At 41.4% G+C, this 26,669-nt stretch overlaps 1 protein-coding gene across 15 annotated transcripts in view, besides 1 other annotated feature; it reads left to right on the plus strand.

Moving 5' to 3' along the window:
- Window positions 1–3,451: part of a mobile genetic element that runs on past the window's edge.
- The window catches only part of psq (pipsqueak), a 59,393-nt gene extending 32,801 nt beyond the window's left edge, over window positions 1–26,592 (plus strand). For 9 of the 15 annotated variants that reach the window (NM_078962.4, NM_206086.3, NM_165792.3 and 6 more), the window contains 7 exons: window positions 19,862–20,827; window positions 20,992–21,130; window positions 21,227–21,766; window positions 22,049–22,687; window positions 23,080–23,182; window positions 23,255–23,438; window positions 23,845–25,560. In NM_078962.4, the coding sequence (NP_523686.2) occupies window positions 19,862–20,827; window positions 20,992–21,130; window positions 21,227–21,766; window positions 22,049–22,687; window positions 23,080–23,182; window positions 23,255–23,438; window positions 23,845–24,153 (2,880 nt within the window). In that variant the 3' untranslated portion in view covers window positions 24,154–25,560. Of the gene's footprint in view, window positions 1–19,861; window positions 21,131–21,226; window positions 21,767–22,048; window positions 22,688–23,079; window positions 23,183–23,254; window positions 23,439–23,844 lie in introns of all 15 variants that reach the window. The other 6 variants (NM_001382049.1, NM_001014520.3, NM_001316414.1 and 3 more) reach the window with 3 other exon arrangements.
- Window positions 26,593–26,669: the final 77 nt, after the last annotated feature.

Here is a 26,669-nt window from a genome sequence, read left to right on the forward strand (position 1 = left end):
GTTTCCACTGGTAGTGGCAAAATAGTTTTCGTATGTCCAGAGATATTAAATACGTTTGAAGTTGAGTTACTGTGGGTCCATAAGGGTATAATGGTACTTGGGGTTTTTAGATTTAGGTTAAGTAAATCTATTTCTGTTTTTAGGTAAGATAATAAGTCCATTCCTATCAATCCGTCAAAATAAGAGTGGAACTTGAAAGGTAGAAGGGTCATTTTGCCCGTGATTTGGAATTCCGGTGGAAATGGTATAGAGACGTTTTGATATATTTTAAAACTGTTCAGGGCTGTTTTGAGTGTTATGGGCGTATCTAAGGTCACACAGTTCCTAGGGTCGACATATTTTGGGTCGATGAAGGAGTGTGTAGAGCCTGTGTCAATTAAAAACTTCAGGGGGTTTGTCTGGGATAGTTTGATTTTTATAAAAGGAAGCGAGGGGTTGTGCGTGGCTGGGCTTATGTACCCTGTTGGTTTCCCGAGGCCGTTTGCTGAAAATTCGAATCAGGTTGAGGGTTCTCCTCTATATTATTCAAACTATGTGAAGGTGCTCGAAAGGGGTTTGATGTATTGGCCCGGTTGTCCTTGGTGCCGGATTGGGGTGTGCGATTGTGTGAATTAAATGGTCTATTTTGGCCAGAGTTAGAGTTAGAGTTAGAGTTAGAGTAGGGTCCCCTACGGTCATTTCGGTCGTTACGTCCGCTGCGGTAATTGCTGTCGTAGCTATTTCGGTAGGTTTTATTGTCTGATCCATTGGGTCCCTGCTCTGGTCTGTTGGTTCGCTTGTTTTGTGCCCTATATAAGGTCTGCTCTATTTGGCATTGCTCGTACGCCTGTTCAAGTGTAGAAGGGGACTTTATCCTGACGAAAGTCTTGAGAGGTTCCTTCAAACCAGTCATAAAAGCATTGAGACAAACCTCGTTGTAGACAACCTTTTTTGCATCTACAACAGTGTTGTTGTGTTCGCTGTTTTTGAGTATGGAGAAGAGTTGGCTTCTCACCTTTGATATACCAAAGAACAGTTGGCCCAAGGTCAGGTTGTCCGAAAATGTGTTAAGCTCGCTTAACAAGTTGGCCTCGCTTTTCTTGCTCGAGTAGAGGCGGATGAGATTGCTTTTAATCTCATCCCAAACCAAGGGGGTATTTGCCAGTTCCAAGGCTTCGTCGGCCCTATCAATGATTTTGTTCCTGATGGTCCTCAGAGTAAGCAGGCCATACGGTGTTTGGTCAGCTCCCCTGATGAGCATCAGGATTTCTTCTACGCTAGTGATAAACCTGTCCAATAGACGAGGTGTACCATCAAAGGTTGGCAAATGCTCAACAAATGCCATGATATCTTTAGGCTTGAACGTAGTTGAAATTAAGGAGCTAATACCACTGACAGTGGGCGCCAGAGGGGATGGAGTGGGGCGGGCAGAATCGTTTCCCGAGTCCATATTGGGGGTTTGGGAAGATATTGATTTGGGTTCTTCCGAAATCGGGAGAAGGGAGTCAGGACGTCTAACGGGATGTGGGGGCCTATTAGTGTTTGGTGGAACTCCAACAACTGAACGTGTAGTTTTCCTAAGGTTGTAAACGAACTTTTTTGACATTAAATTTGAGGTTACTTAGTATATTATGTATGATTGAAAAATAATGAACAAATTTCTTGTTTACTAGAGTGTATGGGTGTCTGTCTTTGGCTTTATATTTTCCCTTTTATATTCTGCAATGTGATTGGTATTAGTATTTGTTTGATATACAAAATTACACAATGAAAGGAAACAAAATATATCTGTATATGTCGACTTCTTTAGTACATTTGTTTTGGTTATTTTGAATGTGCAATACATGAGCGTAGCAACCCATTGTAGAAGAGTGAAAGGCAAGAACACTTGACGATACTCAAGCGTTTTCCCCTTACCTCGGCTACCCAGACATGGGTGCGCCACTACACATGCAGTGTCGTTGTCGTTGTGGTACGCAGAATGAGCCTCGCTTGGTTTGAAATGATTTTTGCTTATGTTTTGATTTTTCGCCGACGTATGGCAGTGTGCGTTTTGAGTGTACAATGTATTAGAGAGGCTTTGGTGCTTTGTTTGTTTACCACGGTGGCATGGTGATCAGCGTTTGATTCCATGCCAACGAGGCGGTACAGTACGTGGATGTATTGGATTGTAGTTGATATTGTATGCTCACATATATAAGTGTATATAGAGGCTTTGGCGATGCGTTGGCCAGCGTATGTAAGTGCCGATGACGTGATGATCAGCGATAGATTCCACGTCAGCGCGGCAGTACGGTACACTTGCACTCTTTTTTTTTTATAAAAACTTATGACGTTTGGCAGAGTATGGACATACCGATGGCGTGGTGATCAGCGATAGATTCCACGTCAGCGCAGCAGTACGGTACACTTGCACTTTTTTTATAAAAATTATGACGTTTGGCAGAGTATGGACATACCGATGGCGTGATGATCAGCGATAGATTCCACGTCAGCGCGGCAGTACGGTACACTTGCACTTTTTTATAAAAATTATGACGTTTGGCAGAGTATGGACATACCGATGGCGTGATGATCAGCGATAGATTCCACGTCAGCGCGGCAGTACGGTACACTTGCACTTTTTTATAAAAATTATGACGTTCGGCAGAGTATGGACATACCGATGGCGTGATGATCAGCGATAGATTCCACGTCAGTGCGGCAGTACGGTACACTTGCACTTTTTTAAAAAAATTATGACGTTCGGCAGAGTATGGACATACCGATGGCGTGATGATCAGCGATAGATTCCACGTCAGCGCGGCAGTACGGTACACTTGCACTTTTTTTTTGTATATTTATTTATTTTACATTTTTCCTCTCTCTTTTTTTTTCCTGTGTTTGAATATATGTTTGAGTTTCATTTGGTACTTCACAACTTCAATTTTGTTTTATAAAAATTTGTTCCTAGTCACTTTCAGTCGACATCTTGCATATAGTTTGTTTCGTTTCTTACATGTTTACTTACAGGTAGGTAATTATTAATAGGTAGGACATCCTACCGGCTGCGCCAGTTAAGTCCGTGATCGAGGGTGGAGCCTTTTGTGAAGATATGATGTGTAAATGTATGAAGGTTTTTAAGTTTCAGCAGATAGTTGTAGTGTGAAGATTTCCAATAAAGAATACGACTGACTTTCTTGAAGTTCAAAATCAGTATGAAGTTTATTGTCAGAGAGTGGCTACTCGAGTCCTCCGTTTTCGTCTTATACATAAGTACATAGGTTCTTAATTGTAAGCATAATGAACATGCCGACTCGGCATGTGGCTGGCTAGCTGGGGACAATGTTGCAGTGCGACTTTTGTGTAATGTCAGCATTCGGCCGGAATGTCAGCATTCGGCCGGATGCGGTGTTCCAGTTGCCGTCTTCCCGGTTGAGTGTCCGATGATTTGTTTAGAGGCGTGGGGGTTTAGGGGGTGGGGTGGTAACTCACGCACTTGTGATGTGTTCACATTCTATTTCTCAATGGGGTCTGCAACAGCAATTGCTGTTGCTGCCACTTCTGCCACAGATGCTGCTCTTGTAATGCCGCTGTATCTTTCAGTTTAATATGTTGGCCACTTTGTTGTTGTCCAGTTGAAGTGATTGATTTAGCCATTTCGAATCTTAGAAAGCTAATTACACGAGGGGATTTATAAAAGTGGTCCTATCATTCTGTGAGTATTATTTCCTTTACACATAACGAAAGAATTTCTTATATGATCACATTTTGAGTGGCACCATTATGTTCGTTGTTGGTTTTAGAATGTTTGGGTTTCCTTTTGGGGGTCTCGTATTCTTTTTCCACAACCAGAATTTCGAAACCTTTTTCACTTGTCCACCAACCATTAAGCAATTCAGTTCAAAGAACTTTGTAGACCAAGAAAACTTAATGATGACACCCAAAGCGAACTGCCCCTATATTATATTTCAATATTCGTATTTTTTTTTTTCGTCTTGCCTCGAAGCAAAAATGAGCTCATCTCGCAGTCATAAACCAATGAAAGTATTAAATAAAACTCAAATAAAAACGAAGCTCAGACCCCAAATTCATTCATATTAAAGGCTTATGTAATCGTTTTACAATTTGCGATTTTCGTTGATTTCGTTCGCTTCGGTTGGGAGAGATTGTATAAGGTTTTAAGCAAGTCTTACGAAATGCTCGCCTGGACGACATTGTAATTAACACTAATTAATCACAAAGAGCTTGCAAAAATTATAAACGAAAAGCATATGTGTATATATGTGTACCAACAGCAAATCAATCTCCGCAGAAACTTGCCAAATACTTAAAGCTGAGTTTCTTCGAAATTTTATCAAAGGCCTTGAACTCAAGTTTTGGCCGGATGGAAAACCTCCTTTCCCCTCCTCTCCTCGCCGCATTTGGTTTAGATCGCCAAGAAGTTGGTTGTTCCAAGCTTTAGGCCTGAAAGCACCGACTACAATTATAATAATGAACCAAGAAAGATTATGTTTACAGTGCGTCACATTAACGAAGAGACTCATAAGATGGCTTACCGAATAATTGAAAAATGTTTGGCAATTAGATTTATAGAGCTTGTAAACCTTATTAAATACAGATACTTAAGAGAATTACTGCTTAGAATCTGAAATTCAGAAAAAAATAAAATAATAATAATTGTATAAAGTAAAATTAGTTCGCAGATAATCGTTAGTTTGCTCAATTTACTCACTTCAAGAATCGCATATTTCACCTAATATTCATGAAACGCACTGTTGGCATGGCAATTTAATCATTTATTTCTATGATGATTATAATTTTTCTTCGGCCAGGCTCATTATAGCCAATGGTTTCTCGCTCGGTGGCAACAAACTCATTAGACCTTGAAAATTCAGTGCGTGGACTCGGCTGGAAATTATAGCGAACACGGCGACATTGTTGCGCAAGTGCGTAGAATTAATTACCAAAAAAAAAAAACAACAAAAATTTCAAACCCGAACCGAAAACCTTAAAAAGCGGGAAGTGAATTAGAAAGAGAACGTTTTGTGCTACGCTCCCATGACAATTGAGAATTATTTTTCATTTTTGTGGCTTCTTGGAGAAGGGAGTTGGATATTTTGTAATAAAGAAATTATCCAACCATGTGTGTTGGAGTTAACAACGAATTATGAAGAACGTGTTTCAATATAATAGATTCTACATATGTCATTATATATGGTATTCTTTGAGATAACACTAAAACACCAATAACCAATCTAGCTCAACTTTAAAACAATTATTTTATATTCGATTATGTACTTTCTTTTATTGCTACAACTCTCATGAACACTTTTTTATGGTTTCAAACTCTTTCCCATTTTATAATACTTTTCGGTAAATGTACTTTCCTAGTTACATCATCTCCTTGTAGCTATAAATATCATGGGATGACTCAAAATAATTGAGCTCATTGACTTTACAATCTTCTTATGTGCAGGTGTATTCGAGGTTTCAGTTTTGGATAGTTATAAGAAGAGGGTTGTTGGTCAGTCTTTTGTGTTCCTCTGAAGTGACTCTTGGTTATTTTCTTTTTTTTTTACCGAATGCAACAGGTAGCAAAGCAGGTAGAACATCAAATTTTCCCTTTCGCGGCAACCTGAGACCATTAGATTTGGCCAACGAAGAAGAACCTGTTTAATGGAACACGTTTTCTTATTTGGCCCTCTGCTCCTTGTTATTATTATTATCTCTTTTGGCTTTAAAAATAAAGAGAGAGATAGATAGAGAGAGAGAGAGTGAGAAAGAGGGATGGGGAGTGAGCGAAATAGAGACCTTGACCTTGTCTTTGACTTTGTCAGTCTGCTGCTTTGGTTCTTCCTTTTTCCACTGGCTGTGCTCTTCCTTTTTCTTCTCCTTTTCGCTGTCTGCTCCATTTCTTGCATAATTTATGTCCGTAAATCTAGGCTAGACATTGCACACACACACACACACATAGAAACACTCACATGAGCGGGTTAGACAGGGACGACAAGTTAAGAGGGGGAGGGGGGCTAAGTAGACCGTTATCAAACTGGCTTTTACTGCACATTACGCGCACGCCGTCTCCTTCTTTTCCTCCTTTGGCTTGCCTCCTTCTTTGGCACATTTTCAAATGTTTGCCTTTTGATTAAATTTTATGTTCCCCCCCCCCCCCCCATCCACACCATTCCATACACACACACACTTACTCCTTTCGGTAAGAAGAAGAAAACGAAGCGGACGACGCTATAAAACTTACCTACATTTTGTTACTCGAGTTATTCCTGATTGTTGGGGATTTTCCCCCACCCTTTTCGTTTTGGAAACGAGTTTTTCCTACACTTGCTTTTCACATCTCCTTTTCAGCGCGTTTGTGTGTGTGTTGCCATCAAACAGGTCGCGTTTTCTTTTGCCGTCTTGCTTCTTCTACTTTTACTTATTTTTTGTGCCCCACCACTCTCCCCCGCCATCGTCTTCCTCCTCTGCTTCCTCTCCTTCTTTGGCTTACATATGTGTGTCTGTTTACCTTGGCATACGTCCTTGAAGATTTGTCTTATATTTTGTTGCTGCTTTTGCGCCGTTTCTTGGTCTTTATAGGTTTTTGTGTCGTCACTTTTGCCGCTTTTCATCTCGTTTTTGACACTTGCCGCTGCTGCTTTGCCGGGTTTCCTTCCCCGTTTGCTTCACTTTCTTTACATACCTCTCTCCCTCCCCTTCCTCCTCTTGGCGCCATCTCTTCTGCTTCTTCTTCTTCTTCTTGGGGAAATCCTTTGTAGCCAATTTGCTTCTCGCTTTTGCGCTCTTATGTGTTCATTCACTCCGACTTTACGCTTGATTACTCAATTGTGGCCCAAAGAATTAAACAACAAACGCTATAAAATGAGTGTGCTTTGCCGCTTCGCCGGATACTGGAAAATAAACTAGTGGTTAAAACAGCAATGCCAACTGAAACTCGATTAAAATTGCTTAGCTTAAATTTGTTTTAATTCTAGCTTAAGCAAACTGGATCTAGTTTTTTAAGATTATTTGACAAATTGGCCAATTCATAGTGTAAGGATATATTTCTAAACAAGGCTAAAAAGTAATTTAAATGAATTCTTGTTTATATGCACACAATTTGTTAAACCAAAATTTCAATTGGATTGTAATATTTACTTATAAAGCTTACTACAATTCGTTAAGCATATGAATTATTAAAGTTTCTATCTTTTAGAAAACCCCATGTAAGCAAACACTTAGCTGCGCTCTCTTTCACTCCCAATCCAATCCAATCTCTCTCTTTCTGCCCGCATTAGAGCCTCTTTGAAGAACCAGTATCGTTCTGCTCCTCTTGCTGCTGGCGTCTTCTGCTGATTCTTCGGTCCGCTTCGCCTTCAACTTGGGCTTACTTGGCTGGCTGGCTGGCTGGCTGGCTGCCTATTATTAACTCGACTGTGCTCGGCCTGCTCTTCTTTTATGGCCCGGTCCGACTTGGCCTGGCCATAACCATGACTTGGCCCGACTTTGCTTTAGCTAGAGCTTCAGGCTTTGGCTTTGGCTTTGACTTGGGCTCTTTGAGGTCAACAAACAGCTGGGAAAACGGCGCGTCAAAGTATTTCTTTCTCGTATTTTTGTGGTTTGCTGCTGAAGTCATGCGTGCCGCCCTGCACCTCCCCTCCCCCATCCCTACCCTTTGGACCGTGGTTGTTTTCTTGCCGGCAATTGAGAACCAGTTTCTTGTCTCACCAATCGTCAGTCAGCCAAAAATTAAGTTTCTCAGCTCATGTCCGACTGGAGCCGGCATTTTCTTGTTTGTAAGTTTGGTTCGCACGTTTTTTTATTTTATTTTTTTTTTAGCCTTTTGTTTCTCACACAAAATGCTTCCGCTCAGCTTGTTAGAGCTTTATTGAAAAATCTTGCACAAGTGGTTATAATATCAATTCTTTCGGTTTGGTGAGGAACTTGAAAAATGGTTTTCGAAAACGGATGTCTGCGTGCTGTGCGTTTTTTTCTTTCGTTGGTTTTTGATCTTTTTAAAAATATATCTCTTGTGGGCACCGAAAATGATTTGGTGTGCCAAATGGCCCAAGTGGATGACTTTTGCTCCTGCTCCCGCGTTTTCCGCCCCCCCCCCCCCCTTCCTGCCTACCCCACGCCCCTCTCTGCAACGTTTCGCACACGAAATGAATTTCAATTTGTTTTATTTCGATCCGCATGTGCATGTATGTATATTATATATACATACGTACGATACAGATAAAGATATATTTGTACTGTATATAACCTTATATTTGGGGTACCCACAAATACACACGGATATATTCTGTATGTAAGAAAAGAGCGTACGTTTGTTTCCCAATTTAATTGTATACCCTCGCTGATTTCGGGCTAAAAGGTTTTGGATCGTTGTTAAAGTTATATTGGATTTGGTATATATGTATTTCAAATGAAAACTCTAACTATATACTCTTGTGAAAATCGAATAGCAGAAGACAGTTAATCAAAAGAACCATTATGTGTAGAGAAATGTTTAACATTTGTATTTATGTTAACTTATTTAAGGGCTAAGGGCAAACAGAGCATTTGCAATTAGGTTCCCCCACATTTCCTTCCTGCCTCTTAATTTGGAATTTCAACTAACTTGGCATTAAAAGATGAATGGATTAACTGGTTGAACACCCCCAAGTGTATTCCAATTTCGGTTTGCCAATATTTTGGCTGATTTTTTTTGCGTTTTTGTTTTTTGTTTTGGTGTCTGGGATTGGGATCCAGAGTGGAGCTGGTACTGGTTACTGGCACTGTTGGGACTGATGGGCCCAAGTTGGCTGGCCTGGCCTGGCAGTTTGATACGGTGACAGTCGAAGAAGAATACAATTAACATAATTTACTAACAAAGACATGCAAACACACACACACATAGAAGCTCGAACGGAAAATACAGAGAATACCCATCACGACATTGCCATCACAGTTTGTAAGTTTAGCAAATTTGGCAAATCGTCTTCGCTGCTGAGGTGCCATTTCAACGGTCTTGGGAACAGGGGGGTTGGGGTGATAGCCCCTTTGTAGGTGTCGCTTCCCCTACATATATATATATATATATATATATATATATATATATATTTATACATAGATATATATTGTATACCTCATTGCGAAATCGATTTCGATTATAGGGTTCGCTCGCCACTTTAGATTCTTTTTTTTTGTTTCTTTGTTGGCGAGCCAACGTTTTTGGTTGGTTTGATTTCGTTTAGTATTTGGTTTGTTCTCATGCTGGCCACAAAGTTTCCTATTATTCGGTTTGTTTTTTTTTTTCTAGGGGCTCAAATTGCAGTTGTCTTGTGAGAAACTCTGCGAAAGCGATAGGCGAATAAGTTGCCAACGAAATTTATCGCAAGACCGAAAGAGAAGACTCTATATATAATGTACATACATACATATGTTTGAAATGCATAAATATTTCATTGGCTGCGCTATTATCGCTTTGTAAAATCAGTCCGAAAAAGTTCCAATCACTTTTATTTTTGTTTTACTTTCAAAAAACAACCGTGAAAGAAAGTTTTATCGAAAGAGGGCTTTAAATTGATATGTATGTCTGTGCTTGTTTATGTATTTATGCATGTGTTTTGTTATAAAAAAAAAATACAAATTTGCATTGCAAAATGCTAAAAAAAAAAGGTCGGTGGTATGTCGAGGGGTTGGGGGTGTAGCAGAGTTTCGAGGGGAAGTTTTTTTCCGACTCTGATAACGTCCAGTTATTTATGCTTTATTTTTCACATTTTATGCATATCTCACTTTGGATACAGTGCGTTTGAAAATCGAATGACTAAAAAATATATTTTATTTTCATATCTATTATGAAGTCAAACAATTTGTAATATTTGCGATTAATTTTTAAAATTTTTTTCCATTTAGTTTTTGCTGTTTTTTTTTGACCTATTACAATCTTACGCCGCTGAAACGCACTGTATGGTCAGGGCACATACTTTCCTCCGTATGTATTATGAACTTTGGAGCTGGGTTCTTCTTCCTACATAAACATACCCACACAGATATGAAACGTATCGCAAATTCAAAAAAAAAAAAAAAAAAAAAAAAAAAAAAAAGAAAAAAGGCCGCACACACTCTAAAAACTGTCGCTATCACTGCCTTGAAATCTGCATAAATGATGATTTTTGTGTGCTGGCTGAGGCTTCTTCTTTTGGCTTTCGTCATCCCGAGTTTTTTTCCTCCCAAGTTTTGCATACATACATACATACATATAGACACATACACATGTACATACATACAGATATTCCTGGCTGCCCAGGGGAGAACTTCAGATTGAGCTTGGGCTTTGGGTTTTGAAATTGAAATTTTTGGTAATTTTGGTTTTTAAATTAAATTTTTTGGTTTCCTGCGTCTGAAGAGGGCGAAGTTTTTGATTTGTGCATAAACAGCCGACCGACGGGATATGTATATATATGTACATATGTACATATCTTTCTATCTGTACATATATATGTAGTATATATGTCTCCGCATGCATAATCTGTATCAAGTTTGCTTTATGAAATTTCTTTGAGCTGAGTTGTGGGATTAAATACATACACATGCATATGTATACTATGTAGTTCTGTTTCTGTTTCTGTTTAGACTGTCCAGGCCAAAGGCATGAAACCATAAAAATGGCAAATTAACCGTGTATTTTCACAGCGCGTGTGTGCTGGTGTGTGTTAGTGTATGGTTGTGTTTGTAAGGGCTGGCGAAACCTTTGCCCGAGAGAAGCCACAAACAAAACGATGGCACCATGTAGCATACATACAAATATATGTTTTCCGCACTAGGGTGGACCTGTCAATAATATTTAAAAATATATAAAATATATAAAAAAAACAACTTTTGATGTGATTGCATTTTTTAAGAATAAACATCCTAATAGTGAAATTGTCGTTTCAAAAAAAAAAAAAAAAAAAACACAACGTATGAGTAATATATTTTATTAACTTCTATTTTATAAAATTATAAAAAGGGGCCATTGCATACAACCTATTTTGGGTATTTTAATGAGAACCTTCAACAGTCTGTGTAGTTCTTCGATCGGGCTTTCGCTTCGTAACTGCAAAGGCATCCCAAGTATTAGCCTGCAACGCGGACCACCCTAGGGTGCATATATCCAAGCTGGGAATCGGCACGTTTCGAGGTCCGTCCAAGTCCAATCAAGCAGACTCGCTGAGTGACTGACTGCCAGCGTCGTCGTTGTCGTCGTCACCGTCGCCGTCATCGTCATCGTCGTGGTCGTGGTCTCCTCCGTCGTCGTCGTCGTCTGAAGCCGCCCCAATGGCATGTTGTGTTCAATAACGGATCCCCCTTTTGAATCCCTACCGCCCAGCGACCCACTGTTCTTCCTTCCCCGCCTCAGCTTTTTTTCTGCTGATTTTTTTTTTTGTACCAGAGTTCAGTTGAGCTGAGCTCTCGCCGACTGCCTTCAATCAGCAGAAGCAACGTTGGCGACGACTCCGGGGCAGCCAGCAATTTATCCAGCCATGCATATTAAGCCTCACGATTTGTATTTGTATTTGGCTTCACTAGTATATCGGTATATGGGGTCGACACACACACAGTGTGTGTGAGTCAGCCAGAAGGTGGAACCTATCTGACATCGCAATCCGCAATCCGCAGTCCCCAATTCCATGCCATACCATCCCATCCCATCCCAGATGGCTGCTCATTGCCCTTTTTTTCCCCCTGAGATACGAGTACGAGTTCAATTTCAGTTTAGGTTCGCTTGGATTCGATTTTATAAGTTTTCAATTTCAGCTGCAAGCCTTATTTCCCCGCTATCCAACCAATAAATATGCCTTTTTCTGACCAAATGACCGACACTTCCTGTTCGGTTCGCTTGTCTGCTCCACTCATTATGCTTGTGCTATTGTTTGCCGTTTGCCGATTTGTTTCTGGATAATTCTGCACTTTGCCCGGTTAGTTTACATGTGATTGGGTTTATTTTGGGTGGTGTCACCAGAACTCGGGAGAGATTTCAATGGAAACCAGAAAATTTAACATTTTAAACTCTTAAGAACAAGATAAGATATGAAGATATGAAATCAAGGGTCTAAATGCAATTCCCTCTGCAATATTTGTGATATCCGTGTAAATATTCTTATTTCAATGCCAGCTGTTTGGGGTTGCTCCATCTGTCCTCCATTTCTGCGCTTCCTGTCTGCCAATTTTCGCAAGACAGATATTATCCCCCAAATGTGTATCCCCATCGTTGACTTTGTGGTGGTACTACACACAAAGCCGATAAACGTTTATTTTTTGGGGGCTGCCAGTTGAGAGTGGTTCCGTTATTCCACCTGATTTTTGAGTCGTTTTGTCTCCCACACCGTGAGATGCAAAAGCACAAAGTGCATATGCTAGCAGCTGCCGGTGTCCGCTTAACAGCTGCTTAACATGCTTACTGCTGCTGTCTCTGTCGCTAAGCATACTTACTACCCCTCTCTTTCGACAACCATGCACCCCTCTCTTTCGCATGCCCCATCCACTTGATTCTTTAGTGTTGGATTGTGTGTGCTCAGTAGATCCTTGACACTTGTGCAACTTCTTGTAGGAGGACCCTTGCTGGAGGTATTTTACTTCTTTTCCTGGTTTATATCATATGGACATATTAAGTTTATATATATCAATTTTATTTTGGCACTCAAAAAAGAATAGTACCAAAAATTTAAGGATTACATTCGAATGGGCTAATCCTCTAGAGTAGGCATCATATCGTACAATGTTATTCTTTCTGTAGATACACTTCGGTTTCCTTGAGAAGGATACATATTTAGACAGCTCACATGTTATTCAAGCTTGGGAAACCCCTCGTAATGGTGTGTGTGGGTGAGGACTTTCTCCTCCCCACATGGCTGCTTTTCCCGTCTGAGACAACGGCGTCTTATTGTGCCACGTTTTTCTATATTTTCCACTTCCTCGCCCGGTTTTTTTTTCTTTCTCTCATTTTTCGCGTAGACAGGGCTATAAAAGTGCTGCTGCTTCTGCTGCGTCTGTTTGTCTGACGCGTACTTGCGTCACACCTTGCCGCCCCAACCCATAGAGGCAGGTCCCCCCCTCCGCCCCCTCCAGTAAACCATCCCCACACACACACACACACATACTTACTTACTGACTCTACTCTCCCACACGTTATTTGCTTTTGTGTCTGCCTTGGCGTCTCTCCTTTTCGCTTTGGTATTTTTATTATTATTATTTTTCGCGTAATTCTCTGTTTTGCTCTGCAGTTTCTTTGGAAAAATTCAACTTTTACTTTTTTTTTTCGTTTTTTGTTCTCTTTTATTTGCCTCCTTCATCTTTTTCTTCTATGCCCTCGACTGGTTGTGTGTGTGTGTTAAGTATTTTTATGATTATTTTTTGTTACTCTGCTCCTCTGTTTTGCTCGTGAAATTTAGCATTTACTTTGCCTTTTCCCCCTTTTCGTTCTGAGTCTATCAATTTATGTTATTTTTTGTTTATTTTGTTTACCCCCTCCTTTTCTGCCTTATATTCCTCCATTTCAATATCAAAAGTTAAGCACACACATTGGGCGTGAGTGAGATGGAATGATGTTGGGGAAATGGGAGCGACAGAGAGGGCTAGACGTTCATTCATACATTTTCACGCTTTTTATTACGCGGAGCGTATGTGTGCGCTTGTTTGTGTCGCTGTGAGTGTGCGTGTGTTTGTGTGCAAGAGGGGTTAAACCTAAAATTGCATTTTCCCCCCTTTTTCGTTCAGTTTGTTCTCACTCGCATTTGTTTTATTTGATTTTTATGGCACTTTTCAAGGTTTGTCTGCATTTCTTTTTATGATTGAAGGTCGTTTAGTGACTGGATTTTTCCCTCTGCTAGCTTTGCTTTTAAAGGTTTTTAAACACTTTTCCGGCATAATTTCTTATCTTGCCGCAGTTTACCTCGCTCTTTAAGATCTTTGTGCAGAGCAATCTCGAAAATTAGAAATAGCTTTTTTATAATTGAAGGAAGTTTAGTTACTGGATTCTCCTTTGTTAATTTTGCTTTGATAAGTTTTTAAGTCAGTATGTGGGCATCATTTCTGAAATAGGTGCACTTTAAATATGCAAAATAAATTACAAAATACTTTTATTTGCTAATGCTTTAAAATAAAAAAAAAACACATAAAACAAAACATTTGGGTTGTTCTGTTGTATAGCTAATTAAGAATTAAGCCAAATTTGAATGAAACGCATTCGCTAGAGTTGTAAAATGAAAATTAAATGAAATGCGCTTAATTTCAAGTTTTCTTTGTGTCTAATTTTCAATGGGCAATTTCTTTCTGTTACCTTTGTTAATAGGCTACGAAAATGCCTTCCGCACGCGCACACACACCATTAACAGAAAAGCCAAAGTCGCGTCGCATGCAAAACTCATTAATATGCGTTGCTTATGTTTGCTGTTGTTGTTTTGCCGATTTTATAACTTTGGCGTACACCTTACCCAAGTCGGGCAACAACAACAGTATAATGGAGCCATAATAAGAGTCGAGCGAAACGTCGAAAAAAGTTCAATAAACTTTTGCAGCTAGCGAATATTTGATTTTGTTGCTCTTTTTCTATATACATATATAATTGTATATATATACATATACTTTTTGCCTTCCTTTTCTTTCGAACACCTTTGGATTTGTATGTGTGTGTCTATCTGTGTGTGGGTATCTCAATCAGCAATTTTGCAATTTACTTGCTTACCAATTTGCTTTTATTTGCGCCCATCTTTGGTTTTTTCTCTGAATGAAGTTCGTTCTTCACAATTAAAAGAAATGTAAACTGAATTCTAGACGGTATTTCAGTTTTAATGAGACCGAGCTATTTTTCAGCATGTTTTTGCGTATTGTGCAAGGTAATAAGTATATTTGAAATTATTACCACTAAATAAATACGCACACAACAATTTGGAGAATCTTTCCGGTTTAGATTTTAAGCAATTTCTCAACTACAATTTTCTGCAATGTGCACCCAATTGCCAGCTTATATATACTTATATATATGTGTATATATCTATCGCTAACTGGGCAATTAGTCGGCGCTGTTAACGTTGCGATGGTTCGTTCGACTCCATTTTGCCTTTTCTTATTGATGATCAAGCAAAACTCAGCCATCGAAGCAACTGGTTTGGTTCCGCTTTCGAAAAGTTTCCCCTTCCTTGTCTTCTTCTTCAGCAGCCGGAATTTCACCCGCGACTCCCCTGCCATCGCGCGTTTATTCTTGAAAAATATTATTAATTTCTTATTTTTCGCTACCTCATCTGCCTTGGCTAAATACAAAGTTTTACATTTTAAGCAACCTAATTATGCATTTCAACTAATTTGCAAATTTTCTCTTTTCTTCCATCTCGTTGCAGGTAAATATCGAACGTTGTAGAAACTGGCAACTCAATCAAAAATTCCTCGTTAGTGAGTGCCCACTGTTGACTTGTTTCTTTACTAGTAGCTCTGCTTAGCTGCTGGGTTCAAAGTAAAATGCCAAAAGGGTAATCAGCGGGGTCCCAAGATCGAAATTGATTTGTGGTTCAATGAATTTATTATGTCTCTTTTTTTTTTGGGTATATAAAATAAGGGTTAACCAGTGGGTTGAGAAATTTATCGGGCAAAAGCGCAAGATTTATTGCTAATTATGTTAATTACAAAAATTTGCTATTCTGTCAAAGTGTTGGACTATAATTATTATGTTATTTTGCGACTAATTTCTGTTCATATATATTTACAAATTTAATTGCATCCTTATTTTTCATTCCACTTTTAAAGAACTAATCCTCATTGTTGTGGCCAACATAGAGTTTTCATTGGAAATGTGTTAAAATGCAAATCAATGGATGTTTCCCTTTAGTAGTGCCATCGCTTTTCCTCCCAGAACTTTTCTGCGCACCCTTACTTATGGGATAATAACGTAGATTTTCATGCGGCACCGTCAGTGGCTCATTTGCATGCAATTATTTTGCTGCTCTCTGGTGGAAAAACTTCAGTCCTTGGGTGGGCGGAAATCAGGATATAGACAAATTGTGACATGTACTTCAGTTTCAGCTACAATATCGATGCTTTTTCTTTTCGCCCCCGATGCCTTGTAATTTCCCATTCATCTTCAATGGGCATTTAATCAAGCTGTGAATTCGACTCCCCAAAACTTCAATGACAAATGCATGCAACCATAAGGAAATGTTGAAAAAAATAATCAAGTCGAAGATAAGGATGATAGGAGCGGCTAAAAAAAAAAAAAAATGGTAAATGAAATGAAATTACTGAACAGCAAAATCGGATGGAAGTAGGGGGTTGGCATTTGGGAGTCGAGGGAAAAAAATGCAAATGGTGAAATTCTAAACCCTTGAATGGGCCCGCCATTGTCTTTGATAGTCCGCGGAAAACCAGGAAAAGCGGTCCACGGGTTGTGGAAATGGTATGCGGGGATGGGTATATGGTAGGCAGCATCCTGGGTTGCCCATTTGCCAACTGGGCTGTAAGTAAGCGCATTTTCCGATTTTTTTTTTTCTAGCCTCGGCTGCTGTTGTTTTTGCTGCTTCTTCCGCTCATTTGTCTCTGCATGAAAATGCCCGCGATTTTCCCCTTCTATGTGTATGTGTAATTTTTTTTTTTCGGTCCTGCTTTTAATTGTATTTAGTTACATTAGTAATTATCGATTTTTCTGGGGCTCGGTAATTGTTAACTAGAACCGTTGGATGGGACTGTACCCTCAATGTTGAACGGTAGGAAGGGCTTAAGACATCCAGATTGCTGATGAATTTGGGGTTGAATGTGGGGGGAAACCTTTCAAGAAGGTAGCTCTTTTTGCGAGGAAAAAGTAGTGAAATTGTAAGGAAAACGGGGATTATTATATGTAGAAAATAAAAGAACTGATAGAAGTATTTAAAAGTGTTTAAATAGAAGATTTTAAAATATTCAAAATGTGGTGCAAATATTAATACATATTTTAAATGCATACTTCTTTTTTCTAAAATTCAGCAAAACAATTTGGAATTTCGCATATAATTTATTTTTCTTAATTATTTCAAAATGATGAGTAAAAAGATGGATTTGTATAATCATCGTAGTAATTAACGTTCATGGAACGTCTTCTCCTTTGCATTTATATGCCATTGATGTGGATCGAAGCTTGTTCGTTTATGGTTTAGACAGATTTGGCCTCTTTGATCAATTTTTTTTTTGCATTTCATCCATCCCCTGCATTTTGTGCGATGCTTGTGTTCACTAGCCATTTGATGCCACATTTTTTTTTTTGCTGCTCCACGTGCTGCTTGTTACTCTGCTTGTCAGCCGGTCTCGCTTTTCAATTATGCCTGACTGGTCGTGGTCCTGTTCTTGGTCCTCATTCTCGTCCTCGTTCTCGTTCTCGTTTTGTTGCCCAGAGAGCTGAACTGAGCTGAGATGTAGCGAACCGAGCTGAACTAGCCATTGTAGCATTTAAGCTATATATCACTCATACGCAGCATTGGCGCTTTATTTTCATGCACTAATTGCGTTAGAATTTCAATACAAATGGGTGGGATATGGAGGGATATCGCCCGCCCTGTTCTGAGCTCTATCTCTTTGATTTGACTTTAGCACATGAAGAGTTTTTAATTGGAATTTGCAGTGGGAGATTATCAAAACCAGGCAAGGGGCAGTGATTTTTCTTTGCTCCTCTTCCTTTGATTTTTCCGCCTGTTTTTTTGTTTTTTTGGGGTAGCAGTTCTTGGATACATACGTATATATGTATACCTGCCCAATGCCAATTTTTTTCTTCAACTTCCTTGCCAAGACTTTGCCACGCAGCCTTTTTTTCAGGGTCTCTCTCTCTGTGTGTGTGTGTGTGTGTTTGTGTATTGCTTTACATAAGACCCGGACAGTCCGGAGAAGTCCGTAGTCCGTAGTCCGTAGTCCGCTGTCCGTTGTCCGCTGTCCGGAGTCCCAAGTCCGGGTGTGCCCTCACGGCCATTAGAGCGCTCTGTGCTCTGTCGTTGTCGTAATTAAAAACAAGGAAAATTCTGCACGGAGCGAAAAAAATTGTGCCAAGGAGGCGGATTGTGATTGGGTCGCCTTCGGTTTCTCATCGTCGCGCACCTTCCTTCCAACCCTTGCCTTTCCCTTGCCGCAATTTATTTAAATTTTCTGAGCCGAACTCTTTGGTTCCTTCTTAATTTCTTCAGCCCTCTTTCCTTTGTACTTGTTGTTTTTAATAAAGTGCGCTGGACACGGAAAAAAAGGTCCAAGAAAGCGCCGGGAAGAAGTTGCGAAAATTTGTTATGTACTTTTTTCTTTTTAAATAAATAAATATGGGTTGTTGATGGTGGTGGCGGTGGGGGGTTTTTTGGGCGCAGAGTCTTCATGGCGTTGATGAGCAGCGCAACCACAACCGACCCCACCCACTCATATATAGCCGTCCTCTGACGGTGCTGCACCCCATCCTCTTGGCCAGTAGTTCCGTTTCCGGCGCCTGCCATTTGCATCTACAGCAGAAAAAATTCTTTCATTTATTCGAAGGATTCTTCAACCTCGGCGCCCGCCCTGCTCCACCATCCACCATTCTTATTTTTTTTTGCTGTCGAAGAAGAAAAGATTTTTTTTTTTTTTCGCTTTTTTAAAACACACAAACTGGACGCGATGATGAAGGCGATGGCGGGGAGGAAGCAACCCAACGGGATGGGGTGGTGGGCAGCATTTCTTTGCGGCTTGAGCGAACCGAAAGAACGGGTACACAAATTTCAACCTACTCAATTTTTGCCTTAATTTCTTTTCTGTTTCGCCAGGAGACCTCGGGCCACCGAAGCCCATGTCCATCCCATTCCATCCCAAATCCTTCTCGCAGCTTCATCCTCCTGCCGCCGCTCCAACTTCGCAGAAGGCGGTAATAAGAATTTTTTCTTCGCTGCCGGAGTGTGCGTGAGAGCCGTAGTGTTTTTTCCGTATTTTTAATTTAAAATGCGAAGCATGGAAAAAAATATATATATGTATAAAAATGGAAAGAAAGCGGGTGTGGGAGGGCTTTTGCGCACTGCTTAAAAGAAAAACTTCTGAAGTAAATATTTGTCTGTCCAATTGCTGCGGCGACTGCCAACTGCAGCGGATTGGGTTTTGGAAAAGAAGGGGGTTGGTAGATGAGGGTGGCCAGAGGGTTTTGGGCCATGTGGGCGTTGTCGCTGGAATTGGCGATGGGCAACGGGCAATGGGAAAGTGTTGTTGGACGGGTTGGGCAACGGACACCACTGTTGTGGACACTGGTGACCGACCATGCCAAGACAAGCGACGCCATAATGACTGTCACAGCGCTCCATGGACAAACACGAAGCACCTCCACCTCCGCCTTCAACGCCTCCAAGGCAACAACATCCCAAAAAGGAAAAAAGGAAAAAAAAGAAAAACGAATGGAAACAAATTTCCATCACCTAAGCTCCGTTATATGTTTTCCCCCGGGCGTCTCGCTGTCGGAATGGGTGCGGCTCTTTGAAACTCTTTCAACTATCCGATATATAGGCTATTTTTCAATCAAATCACCGCATTCCATATTCAGTGTGTGTAAATTACCAAGGGAAACGCATTCTCGCATTCTTCAAACAGCCTTGGTTGAAAATGCTGAGTTGATGCATACAATTATATCCTTGAAACGTGGCAACTAGCCTTTGTATCCGTTATTATTATATGAATCCAGATTTGAATTGGTTACGAAACTTGTTTGTAACGTGACTATTTCTATTTCACATATATTTGGCAATAATCCATTAATCATACGATAGAAAATAGAGTGTATAGCCGTCATCAACAGCATACAGAAGATTGCATATAGTACGCATTATATCGCAGTTTGTTCAGCTGGACTTTAGAATTAAACCCCTTCGGAAATATATTCCAAATATAAACCTGATTAAGTTACTAATTTGATGTTCGTTTTTTCTTACAGGGCCTCTTGCGCACCGCCGAGCAGCTAAAGATCAAGGGACTCTGCGAAACCGCCGAGAACGCGGATGACCTGAACGACGCGGCCACTGCAACGATCACAGTTTCAGAGAACATACAGCAGGCGGTCGTTGGCAATATAGTGAACGCCGCCATAGTTCCCGGAGCTCCGTCGCCCTCCTTGGAACAGCAGCAGCAACACCACCAACAGCAGCAACAGCAGCAGGCGCAGGAGCAGCACCAGCAACAGCAGGTGCATGCCCAGCAGCAACAGCAGCAGCAGCAGCAAATAAACGCTGCCCTGCTTACGCAACACGGAGTGTCCAGCGGAAGTGTATCTCTTTCCGGGCAATTGCTGAGCTCCTCGGCTAGCGGCAGCAGCGGAAGTTTAGCCGGCGGACAGCAGGCATCACAGACGCCATCCGGTTTGCAGCCGACGCCGCGCAAGTCTCGACTAAAGCGCTCCAAATCGCCAGATTTGTCATCGGGCGGAGGAGCAGGAAGCTCTGGAGGCTCAAGTAGCGGCTCAACGCAGCAGCAACCGCAGCCGGCGCACCACCACCACCCGCAGACCATTCTCATCCAGGGCCAAAATCCGAATTCCATTGTGAGCCTTCAGCAGACGGCCGACGGCAATTACATACCAGTTTCGGGTTCTGGCGACGATTCAGACGCCGAGGACCACGAGCACGAACACAACCACGGACACGGGCACGGGCACGGAGGACATACGCACGGACACGGTCATAGCCACGAGCACAGTCACGATCACGAGCACGAACATAAGCCGAACAAGATCTGCAAGACCGAGCACTCGGTGGCCTCGCCGGCGTCCAATTCATCCAGCGCCTCGAACAATGCAGCGGGCGTGAGCGGCGTGACATCCACCGGCCAAGCCATCGTCACACAAATTGTAGTAGCGCGCGACGGAAAAGATACAAAAAATATGACTAGTTTAGGCATGGGCATGGTAAGTTGGTTAGCTAGTTTTGGTTTAGTTAGCAAATCACAGCAAATCTCTCAGTTAGCCAGAGATCGATCCCAGATCGGATCTCCACAGGCCCGAATGAATATTAACTTTGCTAACCTTACAATTCCTATCTCTCTCTCCACCCGAATCTGGTTTGCATGCAGAACGGCGGCCTGTTGGGCGTGCCCATGGGATTCCTGGACTTCACACCCGAGCCACCAGCACCATCTGCCACCCCAGTCACCGTCACGGAGCACGTCGATCTGTCCTGCAACCCTAGCACGGACACGCGCGATCTATCAAGTGAGTTATCGGTAGTGTTGCCAGCGGATCTACCGTCGAAATCCTTGAAGAGTTCCAAGCTAACATTACTTTCATTCGTTTCCCCCGCCCCCACAGATACCACCGAACCGCTCGATATAGACAATCATCTGGCTCAGCAGATCCATCGGCTGGATCAGTCCCCCATGCACTCGATATCGCACCATCATACAGGCGATGAGAGCAACTCGAATCTGGTGCAGCATATCAAGAGCGAAGTGATCGAGGCCAAGCACCTGGCTGCCCAGCATCATGCACTTAGCCAGGCCCAACAGCAACATGCCCATCATCAGGCCCACCAGCAGCATCAACAGCATCAGCAACAGCAGCATCAACAACAGCAGCAACATCTTCATGCCCAGCAGCTCTTGGCCCAGAGTCAGCTGCAGCAGCAACAGCAACAGCAACAGCAGCAGCAGCAACACCACCAGCAGCAGCAACAACAGGCAGCAGCAGCCGCCGCAGCAGCTGGTGTGCATGGCCAGCATGGGGGACATGTGACGCATGCCGACATCGGCGGTGCCACTGTCATGGAGATTGATCCGAGCCAGATTAAACACGAGCCGGGCATGATAATAACGCCAGAGATTGTCAACATGATGTCCTCCGGGCATATGGGTGAGTTGTGCATCAGAAGATTGGGGGTATCAGCCAGACATTTAAATTAAACACAAAAATTGGCTATATATGTAAATAAGAGAGGATTGTAGTTTTGAAGGAAAAAGGAAGTAACCGAAACCGATAAATAGTTGCAGGTTTCTCCTGCATTCTCTCCTCCTAAGTGCATCCTAAATAATCGAAACAAATTGGCGATACAAATTTCTTCATAAAAACTGGCTTAAATATCAAATCATGTTACAAAATTCATATTAATTGCTTTTCTCTCTTCCCTTTGCGTAGACATGTATAACTCGGATACGAGTGAGGATTCGATGATGATCGCCAACGGTTCGCCGCACGATCAGAAGGAACCGCACTATACGAATTTGGATCAGCAGCACGGTCTGGGTGGCAGCGTTTGCGGCCCGGGGCCCGGCGGTGCTGGTGGCGGTGGGGGCATGAGTGGTGGGGCTGGCTCTGGCTCTGGCGAGAAAGGTCAGTTTAATGGTCCCAAAGCTTGGACACAAGATGATATGAATTCAGCTTTAGATGCATTAAAGAACCAAAACATGAGCCTGACGAAAGCATCCGCCATTTATGGCATCCCATCGACCACCCTGTGGCAACGTGCTCATCGCATGGGCATCGAAACGCCCAAGAAGGAGGGCGGCACCAAGTCGTGGAACGAGGATGCCCTGCAGAATGCCTTGGAGGCGCTGCGTTCGGGTCAGATATCCGCGAACAAAGCGTCAAAGGCCTTCGGCATCCCATCCTCGACGCTCTACAAGATTGCACGGCGCGAAGGCATCCGCCTTGCGGCGCCCTTCAATGCCGCCCCGACCACGTGGACGCCCGAGGATCTGGAGCGCGCCTTGGAGGCGATACGGGCGGGTAATACTTCGGTGCAGAAAGCCAGCGCTGAGTTTGGCATACCCACAGGTGAGTTGTCTGCAAATCCAATAGCAGATCAAATAATGGTGGCCTTATGTCATTCGTCGATTTCCTAATTTCTCATCGGTTGAAAACGATAAAGAATATTGCTTGAGTGCTTATTTAAATGTAACATAAAAAAAAAAAATAAAGGGAAACTGTAATATGATTAAATATAAGATTATACATATGTCTTATTTTAAATCGATCGATTTCAAAGTTTGGAGTCTAAAGTCTTGTGCGTTAAAAGCAGTCTACAAATAATTTTCGAGCTTTGGCTTACCTTTTTGCCTTCGAAAAAATGGACATGACTTTCCGTTCCATTCTGTTTTTTTTTCGATTTGATCTGATTTTGCTGTGACTAATCCCACTCTTCTTCCACTCCATCAACCGCCTCAAAGGAACACTTTACGGACGCTGCAAACGGGAGGGCATTGAGCTGTCGCGTTCGAATCCAACACCCTGGTCCGAGGATGCCATGAACGAGGCCCTGAACTCAGTGCGGTGAGTGTGTGAGCCGAAATGGTGGCGTCAATTAAGTCACTAATCACCATTTCCGACGTGTATCCCCCACAGCGTTGGCCAAATGTCCATCAACCAGGCGGCCATTCACTATAACCTGCCCTACAGCTCGCTCTACGGCCGCTTCAAGCGCGGCAAATACGACGTGGTGGCCAACACGAGTGGCGTGGCGCTATTGAACACCTCGGGCAACACCACCGGCAGCATTGAGATTATCGAGCACAGTCAGGAGAATTCGGTACGTAGCCAGTCTCAGTACGCAGCTGAAAAGCTAAAAAGCAAATGCAAATGCAGCCAACCAACTCTGAACTCCACCTGCAATAGCCAAGTGATAAAAACAACGCCTATATTGAGAATTTTTTGTTAAAACGATTTGATATCACGATGTTTTAGTTACCTTAAAAGGGGCTTTTCTATAAAGTCCTAGTAACTTTTTTAATTAACTGATTTAAGATTGATTTTGCGAATCTTTGAATATGTTTTAGCTTATGTTCACATCTAAAAGATGCTAATCCTATTAACCACTACGCAATCAATTTTTTTTTATTTGCATCCAAACTCTTATCTACGACACTCCCCCACACAAACATCATACACAAATGCCAGCTTTGACTAACCGAGATAATCAATTTATTTATGCAAAGTTGCATATGTTACAGCAACAGTTCCCGTATAGTCCGTCGCCGCATCCGCCAACGCCGCAGCATCACAGCACGCCGCAGCACCACAGCTCGGCGCAGCAGGGTCCGCCGACGCCGCAGCACATGCAGCAGCACGTGGTGCACATGCAACAGCAGCAGCAGCAGCAGCAACAGCAGTCGCCCCATCCGGGCCACCATCCGCAGCATATGCAGCAGGACGTGGTTACATCGAGCAGCCAGGTGGTGCACAGCCAACAGCAGCAGCAGCTTCAGCAGATCTATCAGCACCACGGGACGCCGGAGCGTAGTTGAGAATCACTGCATGCTGCGACATTAATGGGCAGCACCGGCGGTGGAGGAGGTGGTGGGGTTGGTGGAGTAGCAGCCAGCACTAGCGACGGCACGGCGGCCAGTAGCACGCCCTTTGCCAGCATTTCGGCGCTGGTCAGCGGACCGTCCAGTGCCCCACCACCGCCGGTAACTGCCAGTGGCTCGTCGGCAGTCAGTGGCGGCACCAGCAAGCGCAAGAAAGCCAATAAGCAAAAGCGTTGAGAGCAGGAGGATGATCAGCCACACAGGGAGTTGGAAACAATTGCGGGAGTGGCCAGGCCCGAGGACATCAAGTTTAGATTTAATTGCAAGCACTGGAAGCGCAAGTTGCGGCAGTTTCATTTGCTATTGTCCAAACAGTAGTCAGTCAGTCAGTTAGGAAGGTACACACATATATGAATGACCCACAGACAAAAAATTCCCAAGGGTAGGATAAAGCAATCACAAAACCACTTTTCAACTAGATGGACATTAATTACACAACCGAGATGTGTATAAAATGTAAATATATAACGAAATATGCTTTATTTACATTATACGGAACATAGTTATATAGGTTTTAGGTTCGCGAAAGTCCTTTGTTCTAGTTAGGTAAGGTAAGGTGGAGAAAGAAGAAAGTTAAGAAAACATACCTTGAACGTAAGAGAATGATGAATTTTAGATTTGCCTCTAGACTCGAAAGTTAATGGATTCGTTTTGGGCTCGCAGTTTTAAGAGCACTTTGTTATCAATGGATATAGACACGCGTATTTATTTTGGTCTCGCGACCATTCTGAGAACCTTGAATCGGCAGTTGATTGTGGAATTTCGAACTAGATTGTTTTCCCTTCAATGTGCTTATGTGCTTTGTTATAATTTTCGCTTAGTGTGAGACTGAAAGTGCGCCTAAAACTGTTGAAAAACCCCATGCCCAATATTATAGTGAAGACGCATAAAACACAACCCATACATGAATCAAATGCTTTATAACCATATTGTTTGAACAGATAGAACGAAGTGGGAGAATACCTTAACGTAGAATTAAACCAAATTATCAAGGTTCTAGAACTTAAATCATTAGCTTGTAACGATAAAAGAAAGCAAAACGAGTTATTTGAATTTTACTGGAGGCGTCCTGAATTTTGGATTGTATATTGATTTGATTTCAACTGAATTAAGAATATAGCCAATAAATAAATGTAGAAATGAAGTAATTGCAAGGAATCAACAAATGGAATGTATTTTTGAAAGAACCGGAAACAGAAGCAGCTGAAATTAGCGAATCAAACTGCAAATGTTGTTAATACTAAGCTCTTAAATAATGTCCTTTGAAGTCACATTCAAACAAAGATTTAAAACAAGCTTGTAAGAAAAAGAAACCAATAAATACACACGTATATATATGGATACAAAACACCTCTAATTGAACTGTAAAATGTCTTAGTGTAGCAGAGAATGAAAGTAGTTATAGTATACATTTCTTTAAAAAGCATTATTCGAGCGAGTTTTGGATACTACCCTTCGAATCCGGGGTAGACTTGATTGGTCTATATAAAAATCCGACAACAAATTTACCACAATGGGAAATATATTCAAAATTTTGAATTAGAAATTTAAAAACGATAAAAAATGTATAATAGCTTCCACTAGCGTATCTACATATTTAGGAATCGGAGGAATGGATACACCTAGTAAACACCCATCTGAAGAAACTTCAAAACTTTTTGGTTTCATCTCAACTATGCGTGTGCGGCGAGCACTTGGATATCTTTGTATATACATTTGAATAGATTTTTTTAGTTGTTAGCTGACCTAGGGGAACAGGTATCTGAATATTATAAAAATCAAATGTTGCAAATTAATTTATTTTAGCGTTATAGACCCGTAGAACTGAATGCAATATGCTTACCTTAAAACTCAACATAATTTAATTCAATTCCTATTATCTTTAGTTGGATTCATTTTAATGTTTTATAGCAAAACTGTATATCATTGTAAAATAATTAAAGCATACGGAGTAGCAACTACAAGAGTTAGAACAACAATAAATGAAAATATCATTATAACTTTGTTAAAATTGTCGCAAGAGCAATTAAAAAATGAACCCAGCAACTTGAAGAATCGAAAATGAAGGCGAATCACAGAAACGTAAAAATAATAAAAATATTACATTTAAAATTTTAAGCTAACTAAATGTGTAAGAGTAAACTTTAACCACACAATATTATAGCACATTTCGGATTATCAAATATGCATATACAGCAAATATCTATTATAAACGGTAAATGTAAACCCAAAAAGGAAACACTGAAACAATCTATGTAACAGCCGAAATAGCGAAAACAACCCATGTAATAAACAAACAACATTTAATGTAATATTGGTATAACGTAATTTTTAAAGTGAGGTACTATAAATAAAAATTATTGAATAATTACATAAAATGGCATATTTCTCATTTTATTTGAATTGTAAGTGGGATTAATTGTACTAAATTTAACAAGTTCACTTAATTCTGG

Source organism: Drosophila melanogaster, chromosome 2R (assembly GCF_000001215.4).
Source record: "Drosophila melanogaster chromosome 2R".
NCBI lineage: Eukaryota > Metazoa > Arthropoda > Insecta > Diptera > Drosophilidae > Drosophila > Drosophila melanogaster.